Raw genomic sequence first — 25,281 nt, forward strand, 5'->3', positions numbered from 1 at the left:
AGCTTAGAGCAGAGCCCTGCAGGCTGCTACTTACGCCCTTCTCCCTGAACAAATGAGAAGACAGTCTCGTAGCATACTCACAGACCTCTTCAGAAGCAAGGTCCATAAAATGTACAATGCACTATGCTTCGAGCTGAGATACTTTTTAAAGAACTCGAAGCACAGCTGGGTGTGCTGGTGCATGCTAGAACCCCAGCAGGTGAGCACTGAAAGGAAGATCAGACATTCAAAGCCAGCTTCTGCTGTAGACCAGGTTTGAGGCCAGCATGGGCTACATGAGAACCTGTCAAAGAACAAGAAAGCAGGAGGGGGATAGGAAGGGAAAGAAGGCCTGGCCATGCATAGCTGTAATCTTAGCACTTAGCATCTGGGAGTAGATAGGAGTAAGGGTCATCCTCAGCTATAATAAGTTTGGGGACCACCCGGGTTCTGTGAAACAACCTAAGAAACTTAAAGAAAAGTTTTCAACAAATACTTCACACATAGGTATATAAGTAACAAGGTTTAAACTTATTCTTCCCAATTTAGGCATGGATTTTTTTCTTAATGAAAAATGAGTCATAGCTTAAATCAGCTGAAAAAATAAAATTCCTAATTACCATATCTTCAGCTCCTTGTAGACATAACAATCCCCTATACAAGGTAAGTTTTGTACCATCTTTAATTTAAAATTTCTAAAGTGGGAAACAATATCATTTCCTTTTATCATTTTTAAACTTAGAATTTTCAGTGAAGGAAGAAAAGTATCTAAAGATCTTGTGTGTGTGTGTGTGTGTGTGTGTGTGTGTGTGTGTGTGTGTGTGTGTGTTAGAATGCATACTCTGTGACACAATGTAGGGGTCACAGTGTAGAGGTCAAAGAACAAGTTCTAGGGTTGATTCTCGTTTTCATAGTCTTTAGGATTGCTTAGCAAAGCGCTTTACCTGTGTCCCAGGACCTGTGTCCTGGCTAATTGTGTGTAAACTTGACACAAGCCAGTTCCTTTGGAAGAAGGAACCTCAACCGAGAAATGCATTCACCAAATTGGCAGTAGGCAACTCCATGTGTCCTCTTAACTGATAATTCTCCTGGAAGCCCAGGCTCCTGGTGGGAGATGCCACCTCTGGGCCTGTGGTTTTGGCAGCTAGAAGAAAGCAGGCTAGGAGAAGGCTAATGAGGGGCATAAGCTGTGAGGTGAAATAAACCCTCCTTAGCACAGCAATGGGGCAGACAATGGAATAGACAGTGTTGGCTGTTAAAGGGGAACCAGACCAGCCTGGGAATGAAAGATAGCAGTGCCTGTCTTCCACCCAAGGAAAACGACAGGAGAGTTTGAGGGAGGCAGGAGCAATCGGGAACTAATCAGGAAGTGCTGTAATAAAAGCTGGGGACCAAATGAGGAAGGAGGGAGTGAAAATGGGGGTGGGGTCAGCATAAGAAAGTAATGACAAGATTAACTTTTATTTAAGTTTAATGTGGCCTATGTGGCCTACCATGCTGTAGTGCTTTGTTAAGTCCCTTCTGATAGCCTCCCTGGTCCTCTCAGGGGCTGCTGGGGAAAACATAAGGTGGTAGAAGGGGAAGGCTTCCAACAATGTCCTGCTATGTGCCACCTCAAAACCGATTTATGTGGGACAGTTAAATTGGTGTAATTATAAAATACAGCTTGTTCACTTAGTTGTTTTCCCTTTGTCACTAAATACCTGAAAAGAGAGTCTTCGGTGTGAAGGGGCTTCCTCAGGCCCACAGGCCCCCCCAGCAGGACGGAGCAGAGGGTTCAGCACTCAGTGCAGAGAGGGGGGCTGTGCTCGACCCACTCTTTCCCTCCTCCTGTGAAGCTCAGAACCCCATCCCATAGAACAGTCTCAGCTCAGGCAGTTCTCCCCTCACTTAACTCTCTGGAAACACCCTTACAGGAGCACCCAGGCTGTCCATGGTACTAAATCCTGCCGAGCTGACAGGCAGGATTATCTGTAACAACTACCCAGGCCTTCCCACACAAGCAGGTGACTAGAGTGCAGTGGAAAATGTAAGCTAGAACTAAATGCCATGCTCTTGACTGGCTAGGCCATGCTGTGGTAACAAACCACTGCCTCCCTCTGTTCCCCTCAAGAAAAATCTCCTTGGCCATCAATCATTCAGTCCATTCTTTTTCCCACACATGAAATAAATAAAAGGTTTACCCACTCATTACATCAGAATTGTAGTCTCCCGATGCAGAAGGGTACTGGATCCACATATTCCTCTCCTTTCAGGTCTGTAGACCTAAGGACTTCCCTGCTATGTCATAGAACAGGATAATGTCTCCAGTGTGGAAAAGAGGAAAGTGAGAGACATGGTGCAGCCTCTTGCCAATGCCAATTCTGAAGTATCTCTGGGAACATCCTGAGGAGTTTATACCTGAAACATGAAGCCTTCTTGAAGCAAGCCCTGTGCCTTTCCTGAGCACAGAGCATCTCAGAACTCTTTAGGACATCTTCCTGGCCATACAAAGCTCCTGCTGCTGCTCAAATAATCAGCTCCTTTCAGCCTGGATTCATAAGGCCACTGCGATTCCTCCAAAGCTCAGTTGACTTCTTACCGACCCAAGTCCCACCCACCAGGCAGTCACTAATTCTCATTCTTTAAAAAGCCTGTTTCTTTGTGTGCACTATTCCTAAGTCCTTCTGTACTAAAAGTATAGCATTAAGTTGGATTCACTCTGACAGTTACAAAGTTTTAACCCGTAATCTTGCTACCTGCTGTCTGTTCTCAGACTGTGTACCCACCTTCATTCCTAGGCTATCTCTTGCTGTTTGGGGTTTTAAAAGTAGTCTCTGTGGACTACTATAACAAGTACTGTAGACTGGGAAGCTCATAAGTAGCATTTATTTCTCATTTTCTGGAGCCTAGGAAGTCCAAAATCAAGGGACTGGCAAATCCATTGTCCGGTGAGGCCTTACTTCCTGGGTCATGGGTAGCCATCAATCCCAGCATAGCATGCTCCATTACTCAGAAGGAGTAAAGCTCAGTTGTGGTTTAGTGGATGTGTAGAATTGTTTTATTCCATGTGTAGGAAACAGAATGAACTGAAGAAGTGATAGCCAAGGGGATTTCTTTACTGTAACTGCTCGTGTCAGAAGAACTGAGAGGGCTTTCTTAATCAAATGAGGAGCACAGTTAGGATTTCTGCATCCAAACTAAAGGGAGTGCAGACACTGGGCCACCAGTGTCTTGCAGAGCACTTTATTTTGTGAGGTGCAGAATGTCCATATCAGTTGTTTCTCATTCACTACTAGACACAGCCAGCAATGGCCAGCAATCCTGCCAGTGTGTTTACAAGCCCGTCATCTTCTATGCTGGGTTTATGATTTGTCTCCTGAGTACTTTCTGGCAATAGTTTGACAAAATGCTTTGACATTTCTATGGCAACCCCATTTTGTAGCTTTCACTGTCCACCTTAACTGCCTGACCATTAAGCCAGGGCCTCTTACATTAATGTTTGTCTAGAACCCTGCCTCTATTCTGTGTGAATCTGTAGTCTAAGCAGGATTGTGCCTAGGTTCATGCTACATGCCCTGTGCTTGTCATTAGGGGCTATGGTCCCTTAGGGACCCAGATCAATAGAGGTTCTGTCACCTGTATCTATTCCATTGTGGCAGGCTATCTGAAGACCTTGGCTTATAACCATGATGAACAGGTTCTCATAACTGTATAAGTTGTCTGGGTGCTTTTTCTGTGTGGAGGAATAACTTACTTTAATCTGGGTGATCTGGTCAGCTTTCTCACTGTATAGCCTTTACTGCGTGAACCAGACCAGGAATCCTATGCGGCAGCAAGAAGTCAATGCACAAGCTTTTCTAAGTTTCTGTTTGCCAATGTTCTGTTAACTAAAGGAAGAATCATAGCTTGATGTCAATGTAGAAAAGGGTTGCAAAAGAGCATGAATACCTAGACGTGAGGTATATCGCAACTCTAAGAAGAGACATCATTTTACGCTGTAGGGCCATATTGTCTCTGGTGCAACTTAACTCCATTATTGCAGACAGCGCTGTTGCAGTAAAACTGTATTTCCAGTATCAGGCAGTGGGCAGTATGATCACGCACTGATCTGTAACAGAAACTAGTCTGCATGAAAAGGGAGGAAGGTGTCTCTGGCTCCTGTGTGCTAGTTCAGCGTTATGTCTATTTTAACCTTCAGCCTATTGGCCAAAGCTTCTCATGTGACCTGCAAGGGTGGGCATAATCCTGCTTTGTGCTATGGGGAGCTAGACACAGGGTGCCGGAGGTCTGCCACAGAGCTGTTTTTCAAAGTCAGCTATTTACATCATGTGCCTGTCCTGTGCCCTGGATGTGCTGGCCAAAAGTGCTAAGGAAGATGAACACAACACTCTTGATTCCATCATGTGCACACACATGCCAAGGTGGCTCATACGTGTGGACAGAGGCAGGCATCATGCACTTTTCTGAAAGATGTTCATTTGTCACACTGTTTACGCACTGTACTTAGCACTATCTGTGAGCAATTGAAGGATATGATTTTATCTTCCCTGATGATTGATTCCTAATAGGTTCTCTATGTTCTTGTCAAAGACTGGATAAAGTGACTGAATGATGGTGCCATCAGAGGCAGACTAGGATGTCCTTGAAATCTCTGGAAGCCTGGGTATTGGGCCTTAACTTTCTTGGGTATTATCTTAATGTTGTTCTTTTGCTGTGACAACACACCGAGACCAAGCAGCTTATAAAGAAAGCACTTAATTGGCCTCATGGTTTCAGAGGCTTAGAGTCACAGCATAGCAGAGCCACAGCACAGCACAGCACAGCATAGCGGCATGGCATGGCGTGGCTTGGCATAGCATAGACATGGTGGCAGGAACATCAAGAGCTCACATCTTGATCTGCAAGTAGGAGGCAAAGAAAGAATACTAGAACTGGCCAAGTCTCTTGAAACCTCAGAGCTCACCTCCATTGACACACCTCCTCCAACAAGGACACACTTCCTAATCTTTCATAAGCAGTTTCATCAACTGGGGGCCAAGCACTTAAAGTCTAAGGAAGCAATTCTCATTCAAATCACCACAAGTAGCTAATTCCTGCTCAGTCCTCTGCACTGTAAAAAGTTGTGGTTTGTTACTCTGACTACAGAAAGAGGCAAGGAGAGGTATTCTGGGTCAGAATCTTTTTCTTTCATTCTCAGTATTGAGGGAAGGGGCCATAGACAGCAAAAATTAATGTCTAGACATTTTAGTCAGAAGTACCCTGAAAGTTTAGGTTAATTTTCTTGCTATCAAAAGTCCCCTGGGTACATAATAATCCATCAGGCATTCTTGTCTGTATTCCCTTAGACTGTTTAAACATCTTCATTTCCTATTTGCTGGAGATTGCTCTGAGGATGAGCTGAACACTAACTAGTTCTCTGTCCTGATTATTTCATTTCCTTCCTCGAGCCATGACAGCTCTGCTAAAACTCTGGATCACAGGGTCAAGTAACAGACAAGACTGACAGGGAGCTGAAAAGGTTACACCAAGTTAGTGATCCCAGATCTGTAGCCTGGTAAAAAACTAGCCTACAAAGGGTGACTGAATATCTGAATGGGAGAAAAGCTTTTGTACAAAGAGTACCTTTGATTTTCTTTTAAACTACCTTTATTTATTTAGTGTAGATATGTACACATGGGAGCCGAGGCCAATGACAGAAGGCATCTTAGATTCTCTATGTAGATTCTCTAGTAGATTTTCTTATATTCGCAAATAGAGTCTCTCCTTTCGTCATGTAGATCTCGAGGATCAAACTCAGTTCATTGGCTGTGATAGCAAGCACCTTTATTTGCTGAGCCATCTGGCCAGCCAAGCAGTGGCTTTTATAACAGGGAATGTTTCTCTGGTAATTCATTTATTTGTATATTTTAGACAAAATATTTTAATTTTATGATAATTGAATTTGTTCTGATGTTGCAACAGTTAGAGAAAGTTCAGGATATAGAGTCCTTTGAAATGTTTTGTGGAAAACAGTTGGGGAGACTTAGCTATATAGAAGACGTGCACAGCAAGTTGGCTTTTTCTTGTTCTTAAAAAGTTTAGACTCTAGTGAGCCAGATCTGTAATTAGCCAATAGATAGTAATGATAGCTTTGTAATCATGTAGAAATGTGTTTAACTGCTGTTAGAATGCAGAGCTGAGGAAGGGACTGGAAGTGTAGCAACCTCCTAGAGTAGGCTGTCCTGTAAACTGTTAAAGACGCACACCTTCTGAGTTGGGTTGGGGCATGATCCAGTACAGAGAGCCCAAGAGTGGAGGTGAATGCAGGTAAGGGCAGAGGCCTTGGTCACACTTGGGAACAATGGGGAGAAAGAAGAGGCAGGCTGGTGTCCAGGTGCCCTGGAAGTTTATGACGATCAGGATTTCCTTGGAAGGAGCCACAGTAAAAGAGGCTTGACATTGCTTCCAAGCGTGAGTCCATGACTCTTTCCCATGCGTCTGTATAGACACTCCCTGGTGCCTTCGTGTACTGCTAGAACACACTCACTGCTTGTTTCTCCATCTAGGGGTTGTCCATCTTTGCTCTGTTATCACTGTATTAACCATAATGAAGGTCCAGCCTTGGACCTAGGTGATCCTGCAGATGGTAAGACCCAGCATTCAAGCACACAAAGGCTCATGCCTCTCCCTGGTGACCTTAGCTATGAACACAGTGTCCTTGCAGTTGTTTTCACATACTCACCCATGTAGGCAGCACTGCTCTTTAATGCTGAAGGACATCTCCTCTGCTGGCTGCACTGGCTCTCCTATCCATTAGCTTCTCATGGCTGAAAACTTAACTTAGAAACTAAGCAAATGAACTTACTGAAGTCTTTGGTCATGTGAGGGATCTTGGGGTTTATCAGTAGATTTGGAGAGAGTTTATCTTTTATGTTCAGCCTATGGGGTTGTCCCTGTAATAGCAAGTCAAAATGCAAGCACCTGAAAAGGTTTGCACATTGCATTTACAGTCCTGAGCTATACATTTTTTCCCCATAGCAATTCATATGCACACAAAAAGCTGGTCCGTGGCTGGCCTCCAGCCCACGCAAGGCTAGTGCCAATTCCAAAAGGCAGAGGATGAAGACACTCACACCCAGTCATCCATCATTGTTTCTGTGAACCCCACAGCCTGGATATTGAAAAATCTGGATTTGATTTTTTTTCAAGTCAACCAAATAGCTGTACACATGGTTAGAAAGTGTTTGCATGTTGAATCAGAACTTGAGATACTTTAAGTCAGCCATTTCAACAGTGCTCTTATTTCTTATTAATCAGATACAGAACATTCTTTTGGCAGGTTGTATTCCTCACTGGCTTTGGCTATGTGTATGTGGACATCGCCCAACAGTGTGGCACAGTCTTTATCATTCTAGCTCCAGAAGGAAAAGCAGGACCCATTTTTACGAGTGCCAGCAGGTGGGTTTATAAGCTTTCTTTATTGTAAACCTATTACTTATTATTCTTGTCACATCACAAAGTTATAAATCTATACTAATCATTCTTGTTGTCTCCACACACATACTAAAGGTTTTGGTTAATTATCATGTGATCCACGAGTAAAAATCTAGTTATTAAATTATGCCCCTAGCATATATAGATAATGATAATAATAATATAATAATAAAAACAAAGCGTTTTTCTTGAGTCTCCCAGTTCTGTGATAAGTTCAGCAAACTGATTTTCAAGCTAAGACATGTTCTTCCAAGTAATAACGTTATTACTACTATAAGATGCAAGCTAGGATCTCTAAATCCACAAAACAACTTTGTAAATAACTAGACTTTGCAATTAGATCAACAGTAAACAGTAAATATAAACATAGCCCCTAGAGCCTTTGATACACATCTGTAGTGGAGGAGGCTGGGGAGATGGCCCAGTGGGTAAAGTGCCAGCTGTGTAAGCATAAGGACCAGAGACCAGCGTCCAAGGACAGCACCACAGGCCTGGGAACACAGTGCTAAAAGACTAGAGACACACAGACCCTGGGGGCTTGCCATCCAGCTGGTCCAACCCTAGTGCAAAGCTACAGTTGAGTGAGAGACCATGTCTCAAAAAGTTAGGTGAGGGGGAAATGGCATCGCGGCCCCTAGGAGAAGTTTATTCTACCAGGTCTGATCTGAGTTCCATCCCCACAGCTCACACGGTAGAAAGAGAGAACCACTTCTGCAAATCATCCTCTAACCTGCATACATGAACCAGGGCATAAGCATTCACCCCCCAAATAAATAAAAAAAATATAAAGCCATGAAAATAATTAATATCCTTAACCTAAAATAATCATGTAATTCAGTAGAAATAATGCAAAGATACCCCTCCTCCCAAAACAGAAAATAAGAATAAAAGAGGACATGAGTGGAAAACTACAGGAAGAGGAAATAGAAATATTCAAAGGTAGTAACATAAATAAGATAGTACCTACAAATTAACAGTAGCATTTCCTCACATACAGTTGCCATAGGAATGTAATTGGTACCATTTTCTTGAGCACTCTTAGTACCACGTACTTACATATTAATAATTGATAATTAATAATTGATGTAGAGCAATGGTTCTCAATGTGTGGGTCACGACCCTTTGGAGATCAAACAACCCATTCTCAGGTGTCACCTAAAACCTCTGGAAAATACATTTACATTCCAATTCATAACAGTAGCAATATTACAGTTAAGAGGTAGCAGTGAAGATAATTTTATGATCGGGGGTCACTACAGTGTGAGGATCTGTATTAAGGGCCACAGTGTTAGAAGGGTTGAGAATGCTGGGTTAGAAATCCACCCATTGATAAGTGGATATTAGCCAAAAAGCTCAAATTACCCAAGATGCAATCTACAGACCACAGGAAGCTCAAGAAGGAGCGGATGCCCCCACTCCTTCTTAAAAGGGGGGAAAATATTCATAGGAGAGGATATGGAAGCAAAGTTTAGAACAGCGACTCAAGGAATGGCCATTCAGAGCCTGACACACACGTGGCCCATATATATATACTGCCACCAAAACTAGGTAAGATTGATGAAGCTAAAAAATGCATACAGAAAGGGACTGGATATAACTCTCCTGAGAGACACATCCAGAGCATGTCCAATACAGAGGTCAATGCTAGCAGCAAATCACCGAACTGAGAATAGGACCCCCTTAGGGGGAATTAGAGGAAGTATTGAAAGAGTTGAAGGAGCTTACAACCCCATAAAAACAACAATGCCAACCAACCAGAGCTTCCAGGGACTAAACCACTACCGAGAAAGACTATACGTGGACTGACCCAGGGCTCCAACTGCATATGTAGCAGAGAATAGCCTTATTGCGGCACCAGTGGAAGGGGAAGCCCTTGGTCTTGCCAAGGTTGGACCCCCAGTGCAGGGGAATATGGGGGAGGGCAATAAGGGGGATGTATAGGGGGAATACCCATATGGGGGAGGGGAGGGGAGGGCAATAAGGGGGATGTATAGGGGGAATACCCATATGGGGGAGGGGAGGGGAAAATGTTTCTATTTTAGAATAATTTTAGGTTCTTAATAAAGTTGGAAGATCATAAAAATAAAAAACATATCTAATAAAAAAGCTTTTAACTTAAAAACAAGATGTAATACATTCCTTTTAACAGTAACTCTGATTATTAATACTGCCAAATTCCTAATTAAACATAGACTAGCATATTGTATATAAAAATGAGGTTCATCTGTTTGTTTCCAAAAATATAAACAAACTCACACTTCATCCAAAAAAAAAAATTCCCTCTGAAAAGATTTAAGAGTTCAGAAAACTATGAAAACAAGAGACAAGGATATACACAATGGTGTTTATTTCATTGTTAGTTATAGTGATGTGATATTAAGAGTACAAATGTTTATCAAATATATCACAGGATATAGGTGTTATTTGGTTGTAGTGGACTAGAAGCATCTAATGTAAAGTAAAAGAAGCCTATTATGATATATATATATGTATATATAGATATAGATATAGATATAGATATAGATATAGAGAGAGACATGTATGTTCATTCCAGCTGAGTAAATAGAGAATACTGGAAGAAAAAAATTAAAATGTGGATTTTTCAGTGCTTAATTTCTATAGAATAATTTTCTATAATGGATTTATTTATTTTATAATCAGAAAATTAAGTTACAATAAAAATAATAGAACCACTTTTAATGCATTTATTTAGGACTTTTAAGAATAAATTCCTTGTATTTATATATGACAAAAAACTCATTAGTTTGGACCCTGCTATTTTTTTTATAATATTTCAAATAATATTAGGTAGGAATGCTTACATTGTCCAGAAGTGTTTGTTGAAAAAAGAAAGAAAACAACAGTATAGCGAAATTAGAGAATAAAGTCTCAAGCTCACACATGTATTCAGAAATGGTGTCTAAGGCATGAGTCAGTGGTAGCAACCACAGTGCACACTGTGGAGGTAAAGTTAGAACAGCACAGTGCCTACTTATACTTCTCTGGGTCATGCTTCAAGTGCTTGCTGGATGGCAGGTCTTATCTAGGGATAGAGAAACCATGAGGAGATTTCCATTCTCTTAGGCATAGAATGGGAGAGGCTGGAGCACAGAAACTCTGTGGGCATAGTAGAAGCAGTGCTCTCCTGGGGTGAAAAACAGCCAGTTAGAGATGTGTGAGTTGATGGCCTAGGGACAGGGAGAATGGAGTTCTTGAAAAGTTAATGTGCAGGATTAATAGGTGCATGTGTGTGTGCAGGGTTGATAGATGCATGTGTGTGTGCAGGGTTGATAGGTATGTGTTTGTGTGCAGGGTTGGTAGGTGCATGTGTGTGTACAAGGTTGATAGGTGCATGTGTGTGCAGGGTTGGTAGGTGCATGTGTGTGCAGGGTTGATAGGTGCATGTGTGTGTGCAGGGTTAGTAGGTACATGCGTGTGTGCAGGGTTGATAGGTGCATGTGTGTGTGCAGGGTTGGTGGGTGCATGTTTGTGTACAGGGTTGATAGGTGCATGTGTGTGTGCAGGGTTGGTAGGTGCATGTGTGTGTGCAGGGTTGGTGGGTGCATGTTTGTGTACAGGGTTGATAGGTGCATGTGTGTGTGCAGGGTTGGTAGGTGCATGTGTGTATGCAGGGTTGGTAGGTGCATGTGTGTGTGCAGGGTTGGTAGGTGCATGTGTGTGTGCAGGGTTGATAGGTCCATGCTGACCTCTTCTTTTTCCGTTCAGCTTATCTTTTTTTTTTTCTTTTCTTTTTTTTGGAGCTGGGGACAGAACTAAGGGCCTTGCACTTGCTAGGCAAGTGCTCTACCACTGAGCCAAATCCCCAACCCCTCAGCTTATCTTTTTTAATATAAGGAATGTTGTTTCACTTTCTACCATGATGTACCTGGCATTGATAAGAGAAAACACATACAGAAACATGGCAAGAGCTTGTAACAGTCCCAGTGGGAACATCCCCAGTAACCATCAAGTGTACTAGCTCTGTCCAGAGTGTTGAGGTCTCCCTTGTTGTGAGAATCTGTCCCATCAGAGGGTATGCAGTGAGACACTGTCCTCAAACAAATAAGAAAGAAACCAGAGGCACTAATAAGCTCTGCCCTTTCTCTAGAGCTCTGGAGAGGATGGTCACTTTCAGGATGTTCATCACCCAGTTGAGCCTGGCAGTGTCTGACGACCTCACACACCAGGCACCATCTGAACTACTGAGGCTCACTCTGGACAATGTTTTTCTCCATGTGTCTCCATGTGTGCCTGGTGTCCTCCCAGGGGAAGAGCCTCCCTCCAGCTTCTTCCAGCTTTACGGTGTGGAGGTCTATTGTGGAGACCTGCAGTTGGACAACCAGCTTTATAGCAAGTCCAGTTTCCATTTTGCTGTCTTGGTCTGCCGAGGAGAGAAAACAGAGCCTGCTCAGTATTCCAAAGTGCACAGTCTCCTGGTCTCCAGCAAAGACTTGGAGGACTACAAGGAAAATTGCTTCATCAAACTTTGCCTCACTGTATCTGAAGGGAAGGACTTCCTCCTCGATGTCAGCGAGTTCACTTTTGAACTGAAACCAGCACGGCTGTATGTGGAGGACACCTTCGTATACTACATCAAAACTTTGTTTGACACCTACCTTCCTCACAGCAGGCTGGCTGGTCACCATGCACAGCTCCGTACAGGAAAGCAGCTGCTGCCCATGCAGGTGACACAGCATGCCAAGGCCTTGGTGAACCCAGTGAAGTTACGGAAGCTGGTCATCCAGCCAGTGAGCCTGCTCGTCAGCATTCACGCCTCCCTCAAGCTGTACATCGCCTCCGACCACACTCCTCTCTCCTTCTCCGTGTTTGAAAGAGGACCGCTGTTCACTACAGCGAGGCAACTGGTGCACGCACTGGCCATGCACTATGCTGCCGGGGCTCTTTTCAGAGCAGGTGAGGATGCAAGGGAAGGGTCTGTGATGGGCTAACACATGACAGAAATGGTACACTGTGGAGAGGGCTATCTGTTGCACAACACTCGGGAGAGCAGGTAAGGGCTGGGTGATATATGTAGGCCACACATCTAACAGAACTGGGTCTAGGTCTGGACTGGCAGTGTAAACCTTGGGTGAATATTGAACCTTCCTGAGTCTGTGTCTTCAGCTATAAGGTGGAGTTTTAAGACCATGGGATTGTTTATAGTGAGGACCATAGGGAGAAGTAAGTTTCCCGCCTGGCTGGAAGAGCCTACAGGGAGTGTTTGATGCGCATACAGAATCTTCCATGGGACACACCGTGTGCTAATGTGAAAATTAGGCTACCTTCGGCCACCAACTACTTTACAGTCATTGTGCCCAGAGCATGTGTTCCTGACTCTGGGTCACTCTTAGACAGGTCCAGGGTGATAGCCTGGTCCTCAAGGTTGCTAACAGTCATGTCAAGCAGCATCCACTCTTGACTTTGTTAAATCTACTCCAGTAAAGAACTTGAAGGATGAGTTCATATACATGATAACCTTGTGCTTGGTGAATGAATTCCCATAGACCACTCAGGCTATGGCAGCAAGTGACTGTATTACCATTAGTAAGGGACCAGTAATCATTGCTACTGGAGACTAAACCTTCCCTTAATGAAATACAGAGAGAGCAGGGATAGCTTGACGACCTCCCGTTGAGAGCCTTAATGACCCGTTGTCTGGATAGTTTGCATAACAGTGAAGAAAATGTTTCCACCTTGCTAAGGAGTCATTTAAAAATAATGCAGAGTATTTCAAACCGAATAGATATGTATATCTGTAAGTACCCCAGACACTTACCCTTCTGGTAGATGCTGCTCTAGTCAGAGTCCTAGGGAGAAGGAAGGCTCCCTGTGGTCACAGCTGATACCAAGCTGGAAAGCTGAGCTAAAGGACAGACTCCACCTGGGCCTAGGTAACTGTGGCCTCCATGGGCTTTGTGCTAAACTTACTGCCTTGCTTTACTGGAGAGCAAAGAGATCTCATGAGAACATTCTCTTTGGCCTTTTTGTAATTAAAAATCTTGTGGTTATCTCATTCTCGATATATAGCAGGAAAGAAATTTTAATACCAAAACTGGGTTGAAAACATTGTCACTAAAACCCTATAGTCAGTCTGAATATTACCTGAAAGAAAAGTCATTGGAAAATTGAGAGCTAGAAAGGCTATGGGGAGGGTAGCTGGCAGGCCCAAGGAGAATGGACGAGCATTCCTGTGGACAGTGGGAGAGGGCTAGCCGGAAGGGAGCAGGTTGTGTCCACCTCATATGGGGTGGCATTCACCCACTGGACTCAAGGTTCCTGGCTGGGATGCTTAAAACACCCTGACCTCATTTCTAGGAAAGTCTGTGGAGTCATTTAAAGAGGCTTTAAAAATATATAACTGCTAACTAGAAATGAACAGCTCCATTCAAAGGAAGAAGGTAGGCTTGAGAATTTCTCAAGGTTCTTGCCTTCCTCCAGCTCTCACTCTTATAGACTCAGGTCACCAACAAAATCTACAAGAAACTAAGCCAGATGGACCTCTGCATCCTTGGGTTCACATCTACAGATTCAACCACTTGTAGCCTAAAGACACTGAAGAAAAGAATTATGTATGTTCTGGCCATTTATCCCTTAAATGTGCAGAATAAATAGGCCAGCAAGATGGCTGCTGTCCAGCTGTGTGGATAAGAGTGGAAGGAAAAAACTGACTAACAAGTTGTCCCCTGGCCTCCACAAGTGTATACCTTTGCACACCCCCATGCACACCCCCAGCCACATAAATAAATAAAGCACTAAACATTTTAAATCAGCAGAACACTGGGCACAGCTTGTGCACTATACAGGAGTACACACCCACAGGTGGTGGCAGTTGGCAGAAGCTTAATGGCCCATGCTCTGGTTCTCAGGGTTTAGAACCCATGCCTGCTGGATGCTGGGCCACCTCACTCACCTCTACAGAAAGCAGTAAAGGGTATCCTTGCTTCCTTCTGACCAAGTAGAATCTGCATCCACAAACAGCCCTCTGGTGGCTTCAGGCTTCACTGATCACAGACTTACTGACCAGTCTCACCTTTCATATGGCTCGGAAGAACTGGCAAGGGCTCTCATTAACTGGGTGAAATTAACAGTCAAGGTGGGTCTTCCCATCTCTTCCCAGATTCCTAAACCTGAAGGAAGCCTCATGGAGGTCTCTGCCTGACAGAAGACTCTTTCACATGCGTAAGGGAAACCACGGTCTCTAAGCCAGCCCTCAGATGGAACCTGTGATCATTCTGGGACATTCTCTAAGAAGAATCTCCTTTTTTATTTTACCTCCTCAGAGTACCTTTCAGGAATAACTTATTCCATCCATCCATCCGTCCGTCCATCCGTCCGTCCATCCATCCATCCATCCGTCCATCCATCCATCCATCCATCCATTTATTCATTCATTCATTTATTCATTCATTCATTTATTCATTCATTCATTCATTCATTCATTCATTTATTCATTTATTTATTTAGACAGGGGCAGGCATCAAGTAAACTCAACTAGGTTGAAAACTCCTAGGTTTTCTAGCCAGAGACTGTGAATACCTTACTGAGGTACTCTTACCTCAGTGTCCCCTGCTTCCTGCCAGTAGAAACACTGTAAACACACAAATTGTCATTGGCCTCCTGTGTCCATACAGCTCTGACCCCAGGAGCTCAGCGGTCAGGCTGCATAGTGGTGGTGGCACTGTTGGCCTTGTCCGGGGACTCTACAAGCAGTGCTGTGGCCCCATGTGGCTCCTCATTTGTCAGTCCTCAGGCTCGACACCCATGTTGTCAACCTAATGTTTCAGAAACGGAAAGGTTGAGCCCCTTTCCGTTTATGCAAGTTCCTTCCTCTCTGCTTTGGTAGTGACCTGGGGACTTGGCATTCCTTTTCGGTTGGTGACTTTACTGAGGATCTCTGTCACAGAGAATTGCTGTTGAGAGAGGAAACAGAGCCCACCCTGGGCCTCTCCTCACAGCCTTCCCAATGAAAAGGCCACAGTACTGGGTTGAGTCTAAAGATTCCTGAATGAAGTTACATTTTCAGATTCCTCTTCCCCCTGGTCTTTGCCTGCCCGTGGAGTCCTCGGGGTAGAGCCCTCGGTCCCCACCCCAGGCGGAAGGGAAAAGGCAGCTGCTGTGGACCTCACCATAGCCTCATTCCCACAAGGCAGAAGGCTGTAAGCAAGCCACTGACTGAGCAGGCCAGCTCCTGGCAAGCCCTGAGTTTAAATAGGAAAGCAGACCCAAAGCCACCCTCCTGGGACACCGGTGGGGGAGCACTTCCCTCTAACTAATCAGTGTGTCCCTGTCATTGATGTTTACACAGCCGAAGCTAGGGTTCAGGGAGAGACATTGGTTTGGCTCTAGCTCCACTCTAAGGAAGCAACCCTCCATCCTTGTCAAAGCTTGCATCCCTTTTGCAACACCCTATTTAGCATCTGGCTTGTACCCCCCCCCCCCCAGGTAGTCCCCGCTGCCAAGGCAGGTAGGGAGAAAAGTCTGTGAGCACCTGCAGCCCAGAGTGCCTGCCTGAGCTGGCGGTGTTCTCTGCACATGGTTCCCTTTACAGGAGTACAGGAGGCTTGGGCACAGAAGTCATATTAAAGCCATTTGCAAGGCTGCCAGAAGATCACCGTGATTTATAAAGTATGAAAGTTCACCATTTATGAATTCACAGAGAATGAGTTATTTCCCATATTTTGCTCCAAGAAGCTTATGACACCCTTCGTTCTAGAGTGAAAAGGGAATTTTAGGGAAAACAGGCCACTTTTCACGACTGTTGAAAGCGCTGAACTCAAGGTCTCAGTAACCCCTTCACTTTGTGTTGCAGGCTGGGTGGTGGGGTCTCTGGAAATCCTCGGCAGCCCTGCCAGCCTAGTGAGAAGCATCGGAAACGGGATCTCGGACTTCTTCAGGCTTCCTTATGAGGGCTTGACCCGAGGCCCAGGAGCCTTCGTGAGCGGGGTCTCCAGAGGGACCACATCGTTCGTCAGGCACATTTCCAAAGGTAGCTCTCTGGTGCAGGTCCTTGCTGTTCCTTGTCGTGTTTTTCAAGAGTTCATGCTTTTCAGTTGGCTCACCCAGCCTCCAGCTTCTGATGTTGTATTAAGTTGCTGGGAAATGCTGGGCTTGTAGCAAATCTCATGTTTTAAACAAATCACTGCTTGCCTGTAGTATATAAAAATGTTTCAGAAACTTGAGGATTTTAAACCTCTCATTGGGAAAGCATGAACTGGCTCAATTTTTATTCTGTACAATAAATATAGAAATATTGGAGGTGTTTGTGACTTCTGCTAAGTCAGGACTATACCAGTTGCCTCATCATATTTCTAAAGTGCAGATATAGTGGTCATAACTGTCTAAGGACATGGATACATTGTGGTGGGGAAGCTGACTAGGTCAGCCTCGCTCCCACTCCCTACACCCACAGTGCCATCTTGTGGTCTAGACAGGCCATCAGGCACGAAGGCTAAACTGCTTCCCACCAGGAGAATGTTTTCATTTCATCCAGTGTTTGCTTGATATTTTGGTCAGGTTGGCAGTGACTGGGAAACTAACAAGGGCCATCTGAGTCCCCTTTTCTTCTCAGCGGGAGGCAGAGAAAACAGGGCAAAGGCCTTCTTGCCCATAAAAGGCATTTTACTGTAGACAATACCATAACTCTGTTATGAGTGGGCAGGTTACGGAAGTCTCTAGAAGGCCTCAAAAGAAGACTTAGGCTTGAAATGTGAGACTCCATGATCCATAGAGAGGATGGGGGCTCATGGTGGGGGGTTGGCAAGAGAGCAGCCAGAGCAATAAAAACAAATTCCATGCACAATGAAAGGGAGCCTCCCCAGCCCCTGATCCCAGGAGGCCTGGGCGTGGACTAGAATCTCACAGATGTGTGCCTGGTGGGCTTCTCAGTCCTGCGTGGGACCTCTGAGGTTCTTCTATTTCTGTTTTACAGTAGGACAACAAACACCTGAAGCTGAAGCTCAGTTATTTAGCATCCTGACTGCACTCTACATTTGTTCTCCCAGCTTGGCAAAATCTGAGGCAGCGGGGGGTGGGGGGAATGAGTGTGTGTGTGTGTGTGTGTGTGTGTGTGTGTGTGTGTGTGTGTGTGTGTGTGTGTGTGTGTCTGTGTGCTCATATGTCTGGGTGTTCAGACCACAGATAAAAGTGGTAGCTTCAGAAGTGGCACCTGCCATTTCTTCTCTATTGGTGTCTTCCATATACACTTGCTGGAGTGGTGGGGACTGTTGGAGCCTGTGGCTGAAGTTGTCTTTTTTAGGAAAACCAAACAGAATTGTTGCCTGGGTCCCTTTGTTGGCTTTTCCATCAGTCAATGTCCTGATCACCAAAACTACATGAATCTTCTGTAGCAAATAGTTTTTTTCCCTCGGAATGCCAAGTGATATAGTTTAGTTTCTCCCTTTATTAAGACTGAAGTCATGGCCAGATGTAGTCATGCATTCTGAGAAAGATCACAAGTTCAAAGCTGATGTAAGCTTGTATATGAAACCCCAGGAAGGAGAGGGAAGACTGAATTCACAAAAAAAGGACAAGAATTTTAGTCCTAAAATGGAAACATTTCTTGGCAGTCTACGGAGGACTAAGGAATATAACCTTACACAAAACCTGTAAAGCAAGCTCAGAAACGAAGGTAGGCTAGGGGTGTAGTCAGTAGTAGGATCCATAGAGGACTTCAGAAATATTTCCCCAAGTCTTGGGAAACCATTGGCCAGGTGTAAAGGTCTTAGCCACGTAAGGATATTCCGCTGCCCACTGGAGAATGTCAGCTCCTGTGCTCAAATGCTGTGCTTCTTGTTTCAAATGCCTGGGAAGGGAAGGCTGGGGCTCCCTACCCAACAGGTCAAGAAGACACTCAAGTGCTGTCAGTATATTTTCTCCTCATCCCACCCTACAAACCTCCAAGGCTACCACCTGAAGTCCACCAACCCGTGACAAGGAAACCAACCCTTGATCTTGTGCCTTCAGGTACCTTGACGTCCATCACCAACTTGGCCACCAGCCTGGCCCGAAATATGGACCGGCTCTCACTGGACGAGGAGCACTACACCCGGCAGGAGGAGTGGCGGCGGCAGCTCCCAGAAAGCCTGAGTGAAGGACTGCGACAGGGCCTGTCCAGGCTAGGCATCAGCCTGCTCGGTAAGGGACTTGACACTCCTGTCTGTCTGCACTCAGCAATGGCCACATGGCTTGCTCATGGGAATGGTTATGAAGTTCCTGACCTTTGACAGGGAGAATTGAGCTGTGATGCAGCAGACCCTTGCTGTGATGTCTGGAGTGCATCTGAGGAGCAGGACCAGTGATAGAGTTGTGGTGCCCCTTAACAGGGAAGGGCATATCAGGACTGCCTGGGAGCAGTTTATCAGACACACCTGTGCTCGCTCTTCCCTACTCCACATGGGTCTTGGTAGATAGTCTGCACAGCCAAGGACAATTGCACAGGACACCCCTACACACTTTTAGAAGTGAGTTACCAGCAACCTTGGCAAAGCATGTATCCCCTGACCATGGCTGCTTTTGTTTGAGCAGCACTTGAGCAGTGTGCACGTACTGTGTAAATTGTGGTCAGGAGCCAGCTTTCCCCTTGGATTTATTTATTTCAGATCAGCCCATCTCAAAGCAATTATTGTTTGTCAAGCAGCCCGATAGTATAGTTAGAGGTGAAGATTGCCGTGGGTATTTCAAGTGTTTGAAAATAAGTTGCTTTGGAAAAATCTATAAAAAGAAAGCTTCAGAGTTAGAAATTTGCAGGGCAGGATTTTTCAAGGGTGTTTTTTGTTTATTTGCTTGCAAAGGAATTTAAAACTATATTGCTTGGCACCCTGCCTTTCATGCATCTGAGGGAGTGTGCAGTGTGGAGATCAAAGTGACCATGGAGGTACAGAGCCCAGGGTGGAAGAGGTGAGGCTGAAAGCCTTCCTCCCCCCTTTGGCCTGCTCTCCATGCAGCCCCTCAGCAGCAGCGCAGCAGCTGAGGCCGTGGGAGGACACGGTAAATGTTACAAGTGCAGGCTGACTTGCCAGAGATGAGTTAAGCAGTAAGTCTGTGGTGTGCAGTGTGTTGTTTGATAATGTGTGAAAGTGGGAGGCCAGTGACCCATGAAGAGAGCTGGGTAAACTAGCAGTCTCCTTGCTTGACTCTGCAACCCAGAGGCCATGGACTCCTTTCGGGAGGATGCAGTGGCATTCTGGGGGTGTGGCAGTGGGTAGACTGTGCCCCTCAGGGTTCTGGACTCCGAGCTAGGTTATCCAAGTCCTTTCTTTGTGACCTTAGGTATGTGTTTAACTTCTTTAATCCTGATTTGATTATAAACTGGAGCTGATAATACAGTTGTTAGAAACAATGAGAAGGCAGGGGCCACAGGGCACATACAGAATCAGAACAAATTGGTGTTATGTTCTGCAATCAAAGGGACTGTAAACATCCTGGCTCAGTAGCATTTGAGCAACCGCAGGCATGTTCTTGGGGAAGTTTAGTCCAGTGAAGTTACTCTGTCCAGAGGGAGGTGACAATAAAGTTATCTTGGGAGCCCCAAGCTTGCTATATGGGGACTTTGTATTGTTTTAAGCTAAGAATTGTTGCCTTAAATGCCCTTTACTGTGGGATTGAGTGCTTTCTTAACCTGTCCAAGAGATCGAAGCTGACCGTCACAGGCTGCCTCCATCCTGGTCCTGACTCCCTCAGGCTCCAAGATTCCATACTCTTCCCATAAGGAAAAGCTCTGGCCACTGTCTCACTTCCTCTGGCAGAGCGCTTTCATGGTGTCTTACTAACCAACTTCACTGGGCTGAGGACGGCAATAGGTTCATATGCTGTCAATTTCCAGAAAGCTGTGGAGTTCTGAGGATGCTTTAAATACCCTCCCTACCCCTACTCTCAGGTGCCCTAATACTGGCATATTGGGCCGCCAGGAGCTCCAGTCCAGACTAACACCCACTGCCTCCAGGGCTGCCAGTATTTCTGGACTTCTCAGAATTTACACTGAGTAGCTCCAGCTTGGGTGAAGTGACTTCCTTTCCTCTGAGGGTTCAAGAGCCTGTCTGTGTTACAGAATATATAAGCTGTCCTGTAGTGTCTGGTCCCAGAATGCCGGATGTGTGCCAGGAGGGAGAGAGCAATCAAGTCTCAATGTCACCATTTCAGTTTGGTCCCCAGAAAGTGTTTAGAATTGCCACGTGTAACTCAGTGCCTCACTGAGGTTGGTGTCTAATAGTTGGAGCCCACAGTGAGGACTGCAGTTCTTGCTGCCCAGACTTTTCCTTACATAAGCAATCTGTAATGAGGATTTATCTATAGCATGTCTTTGGGTTGACTGACGCCTTTCACTTCCTTCTTTACACTCCACATTGACAATCTTGGTTTCAATTTAAGTAGCTACCCAGCAAGAACCAGACCTTTATACCACCTTCTCTCAGGGCTCCCCGCCTAGACACAATCAGGACAGGAGAGTAAACAACTGAGAGTTCCAAGGGCAGGAGAAATACATTTCCCCTAAATGCACCTCCTTTTTGTCCTGTTAGGGATACAAGTGCTATGAAGGCCTTGAAAACCCAAAGACTTCTGTAGCTACTTCAGGCCATGTGGTCCAAGTCCGCAAGGCCACCAGGGCTTTTGCATGTTTGGAAACTGTGGGACCTGTAGAACGGGCACTGGCTTTGCTTACACGTGCCAAATCCACCTCGTTTCCTCAAACTGCCACACATGCTTTTGTGCCCTAGAGTCTAGCTAAGAAAAGCTGGCCACCTCCATGTCCCGGTTCTGCCATGGTCCCCCAAGCCCTGACTCACCCACCAAGAACACTGCTGCCCAGCTGAATTGATGAAGTTGTACTTACTCCCACCTCAGGAGGAAGGGGAGAGGCTGACTAGGATCCCAATAGATAGATCAATATAATAGATCAAGAGCAAAAGAGGAGGTACACTGGAGGAGGCCCTTGAACATCAAACCGGCTAGCAGCAGTTGGGTTTTCAATTATTTGGGACTTGCAGATTGACAGATTCAAGTTTAATTACTTCCTGGTTTGACTATCTGCTCTGACAAGGAAAACTGGCCCCAAGCACTGTGCAGGTCTCACTTGTAGATAGCCCAGCAGCATGGTGTCCTAGCTCAGACCTATACTACTACTATGAACAACAACACTGCATTGTGTGATAAGCTGCCACCAGAATAGATTAGTAGAGTGTCCTTGATTCCAAGGCAAGTCAGAAGACGAGAATGAAGCACTCAGTAGTCCCTTGTTTCTTCAGTGCAGGCCTCCTACATCTCAGAGGATGGAAACCTGCTGTGAGGCCTAGCTCAGTCCACAGTGGGTGCCCCACCCTCATGTGCCATCCTCCCTCCTCCACTCACTTCCTCACATTACAGCACTCTCCACGTGGCCACCCACTCCACAGGCCCTTTGCCAACAAACAAATCTTGAGATCAGTTTCCACTACCTAAAGCCTTAGAGCAGAGAATATGACAGTAAATAATTTACCACTTGTGGTATTTGGCCTCCTAAAGCCCTGAGAAGCTGCCTCTCTCCAACCAGATTTACAGACTATGGGATTTCTATTCATCTCTTGAGAACTTCTGTTCTCTGTATCATTAGCACAGAGCAGGAGCCCATGACACCTGATGGTCAGTCACTGGGCTGTCTGAGGGTGGCTGTCGCCATTGCAGTCTGGGGCTGAACTGGAGGCAAGTGACTTGACGAATCTTTCTCTAACTTTGTCTTGGAATGAGTCTGGGGTTCCCACTTTTCTGTCTGTCCAGGAGTGTATCTATCAAAGCCACTGTAATGGGAGCCTTAAGTGAATACAAGAAAGCAGAGATCAAGGGAGGTTCACTAAGGTCCCTCTTTACACTGAAGGGGGCAGAGGTGAGCACCCCATGTGGATATTATCATCTATAAAGGGCACATGATAGGGAAATGGGGGAAGATCCTAAATGAGGCAAACACCTACCCCAACCCAAGTCAATAGCTGTAATGAAAGCCATACTTGGAAGGGCATCTCCACCAGAAACACTGACAACAATTTGCTGTACTTTCAGTTATTATCCTAGCTCTTAGGTAGAAACATAAGGACCAGGAAGTCAAAGCCATCCTTGCCTCTGTAGTGACTTAGAAAACTAGTATGACAACAAAGACTCCAAACCGAGGCCTTCGTGGCACTGTTCCGTGCCCACACCCACACTGTGTTGCCATGGGCTCTGGTTGTTCCAGGGAGAGCAGAAGAGGCCTTGATCCTTTAACTGAAGGAATCTTCTCAACCACTGATAGCACCAGTTGCCTAGGCTGCTAGAAGTATGACACTCTGTTCTTAGGAGCCAAGACAAGCTGGGCCAACTGGAAGCTATAGTCTCCCCTCAGTCCATCATTTCTTTAGGCTGGAGTGGCATTACCCTAGGGTGTCACCTCTGGCAAATTCTTGATCTGTCAATTCATAAACTTAAAATGTCTCTGCTAAAAACCAAAGGGCTGGAACCTATAAAGAACAGTCCCCTTGGATATGACCTGAAGGAACTAGTCTAGTCTTTTGTTTCAGTATATTTTGCTCAGTGGAGTATTGCTTGAAATTAGCAGGTCATTAACAGAGACCTGGAAATCTCCTTTGACCCAAGAGATTTTGAGTTGGTGCCATTTGGAATAATGGATTAGACGTGCACTGAAATCTCTACCAAGGGGTCGTACATTTGCATTATTCCTGCCAGGCTCAGGCTGAAACAAGGAACTGTCAGGAATCATAAACACGATCTCTGCTGAGGTAAGAAGCCCTCTGCTGTGTGGTGAAGTCAGGACGCACGAGCCCTTTGCTGACCTTATCATTGACCCCTGGAGGAAGAGGACCTATGAGGTTGGCAGCAGAGGGATGCCTTTCATTTGTGACAGCCTTCAGTTCAGTTAGAAACGGTAGCTCCAATGGTAAAGCTGCACAGCAATTCATGAGGCAAGCGTGTTTTAATGGCTACTCTGAAGTCAAGTGTGGCCAAACCTCAGCTGAAGTGAGAAGCAGGCAAGGAACCTGTTTGATAAACTGGGTAAGCAAATCAAGCAAATCCTTGGACTCAAATCAAGGCCTAGCCACTCAGTAGTTGTGCGACCTCGGGAAAATCCCTTAACCTCTCATCTCTTGGCCTTATTCATAGGATTATGAGGACTAAATGACCTCACGTGGGTGGAGACCTTTGTACAGTGCTCAGTTCATAAGCACTTGATAGACTAGCCATAATAAAAATAATCTGTCAACAATTACTTTCATTAAATATCAACAGTGATAATATTGAATTATTAGAAAATAATTGTTTTAAGTCAGAGAGAACCAGGTCAGTGAATAGGAGTGCCTGCTATGGAGTTCTGAGGACCTCAGTTGATTGAAATCCCAGTACTCTGTAAATCAGCAGGGCGTAACTCCTAACTGTAATCCAACCACCCAAGGGGAGAGACAAGCAGATAGATCCCGGGCACTCATTGGCCAACCAGCCTAGCCCAACCATAAGCCTGAGAATCTGTGGAACTCCCTGTCTCAAGGAGATAAGACAGAAAGCACTGGGGGAAGACACACCCTTCTCCACACCCCCACAGTCAAGATTATTGGTTATGCAGGCTCTCCTGATGGTTCTTTCTCCTGAAATTGTGCCCTTCTTTCTGCAGAAAGGCACATGGGTAACACTCCAGAATAGTCACAAGCTTCCAGGTCTTAGCTTGTGAACCAAACAAAATCCGAGCATTGTGTTTATAAGGAACCATCTAGTGTAAATGTCCCTCAGTGTACTTATAAGTAAACAAAACTGTCTAATGAGGGCAGAGAGCCACTTTTATCCTAGGGTAAACTGAGCTCCAGACTGAGGTGTACCCAAGAGTCTTTAAGCTCTGTCCTCACTGAAAGCTTTTGTTATTTCAGGTGCAGTTGCTGGTATAGTTGATCAGCCAATGCAGAACTTCCAGAAAACATCTGAGACCCAAGCTTCAGCCGGACATAAGGCAAAAGGTGTCATCTCAGGCGTGGGGAAAGGAATCATGGGGGTATTCACCAAACCCATTGGAGGAGCTGCAGAACTTGTGTCACAGACTGGCTACGGTGAGTAGGTTTAAAAAAAAATAAACTACTCAAGCCAAATCAGCAATGTGCATTCCTACTCGGGTCCTCTGAGTCTAGCTTCTCACAAAGGCATGAGGTGAGACATAAAATGAGTAAGCAATAGCTCACTTTTCTGTGCCCCAGTGTTCCCTTACAGAGTATAACTACTGCCAGTCAGGAGCATCAACGAGTAACTTCAGATATTCCGAGCCAATTTTTTTTACAGTGCAATTAATAGATTCTAATAAAGTAACTGGTTAGAAATTCCAAACAGTATGGCAAGAAAGAAAAGAATGATTACTTTTTCTAAGATAAAGTGGGGCAGACAAACCATTTCTAAGTCAGAAGGACATCTGCCTGTGAAGAGGAGAAGGCATGCACGCTGATCTTTGGGCTCAGCTACACTTTCCAGGTCTGAGTCTCCAGACCAATGGGAGCAAAGGCACACGGTGTGCAGCTAAAGCCCTTTTCCCAAGCTGATGCTAGGAGACCTGGGGCTTGTCGCAGTGTCAGGACATCCCCCCAGATGTACATAAGTGATGGTGTGAAAGGAAGCACTTCCCTGGCTTTCTTTCTGCACTCCAGCAGAGTACATTAAAATACCTTGCAGTAAACATATGATTAGAATTACCTTTCTTCTTAAAACTTGACTGTGTCCAGGCAACAGGCAAGCTAACTGGCATCTCAGACCACCACAGGCAGGGCCACCCACTTGTCAGACAGCACGTTCTCTGTACATGGCCAGGCAATCAGCAGGCCCTTTCCTTGCAGGGACCCTGCACCTCAGTCCTGA

General features: G+C 45.2%; 1 protein-coding gene across 12 annotated transcripts in view; it reads left to right on the top strand.

The window, feature by feature from the left end:
- Vps13b (vacuolar protein sorting 13 homolog B) overlaps positions 1 to 25,281 on the top strand; it is a 576,579-nt gene that overhangs the window by 544,395 nt on the left and 6,903 nt on the right. For 11 of the 12 annotated variants that reach the window (XM_039079215.2, XM_039079218.2, XM_039079219.2 and 8 more), the window contains 5 exons: positions 7,280 to 7,398; positions 11,543 to 12,348; positions 16,244 to 16,420; positions 18,397 to 18,567; positions 24,312 to 24,488. In XM_039079215.2, coding sequence (XP_038935143.1) covers positions 7,280 to 7,398; positions 11,543 to 12,348; positions 16,244 to 16,420; positions 18,397 to 18,567; positions 24,312 to 24,488 — 1,450 coding nt within the window. Of the gene's footprint in view, positions 1 to 7,279; positions 7,399 to 11,542; positions 12,349 to 14,551; positions 14,620 to 16,243; positions 16,421 to 18,396; positions 18,568 to 24,311; positions 24,489 to 25,281 lie in introns of those variants that run through there. The other variant, XM_039079221.2, reaches the window with a different exon arrangement.

The sequence above is a fragment of the Rattus norvegicus genome, chromosome 7 (assembly GCF_036323735.1).
Source record: "Rattus norvegicus strain BN/NHsdMcwi chromosome 7, GRCr8, whole genome shotgun sequence".
NCBI classification, from domain to species: Eukaryota; Metazoa; Chordata; class Mammalia; order Rodentia; family Muridae; genus Rattus; species Rattus norvegicus.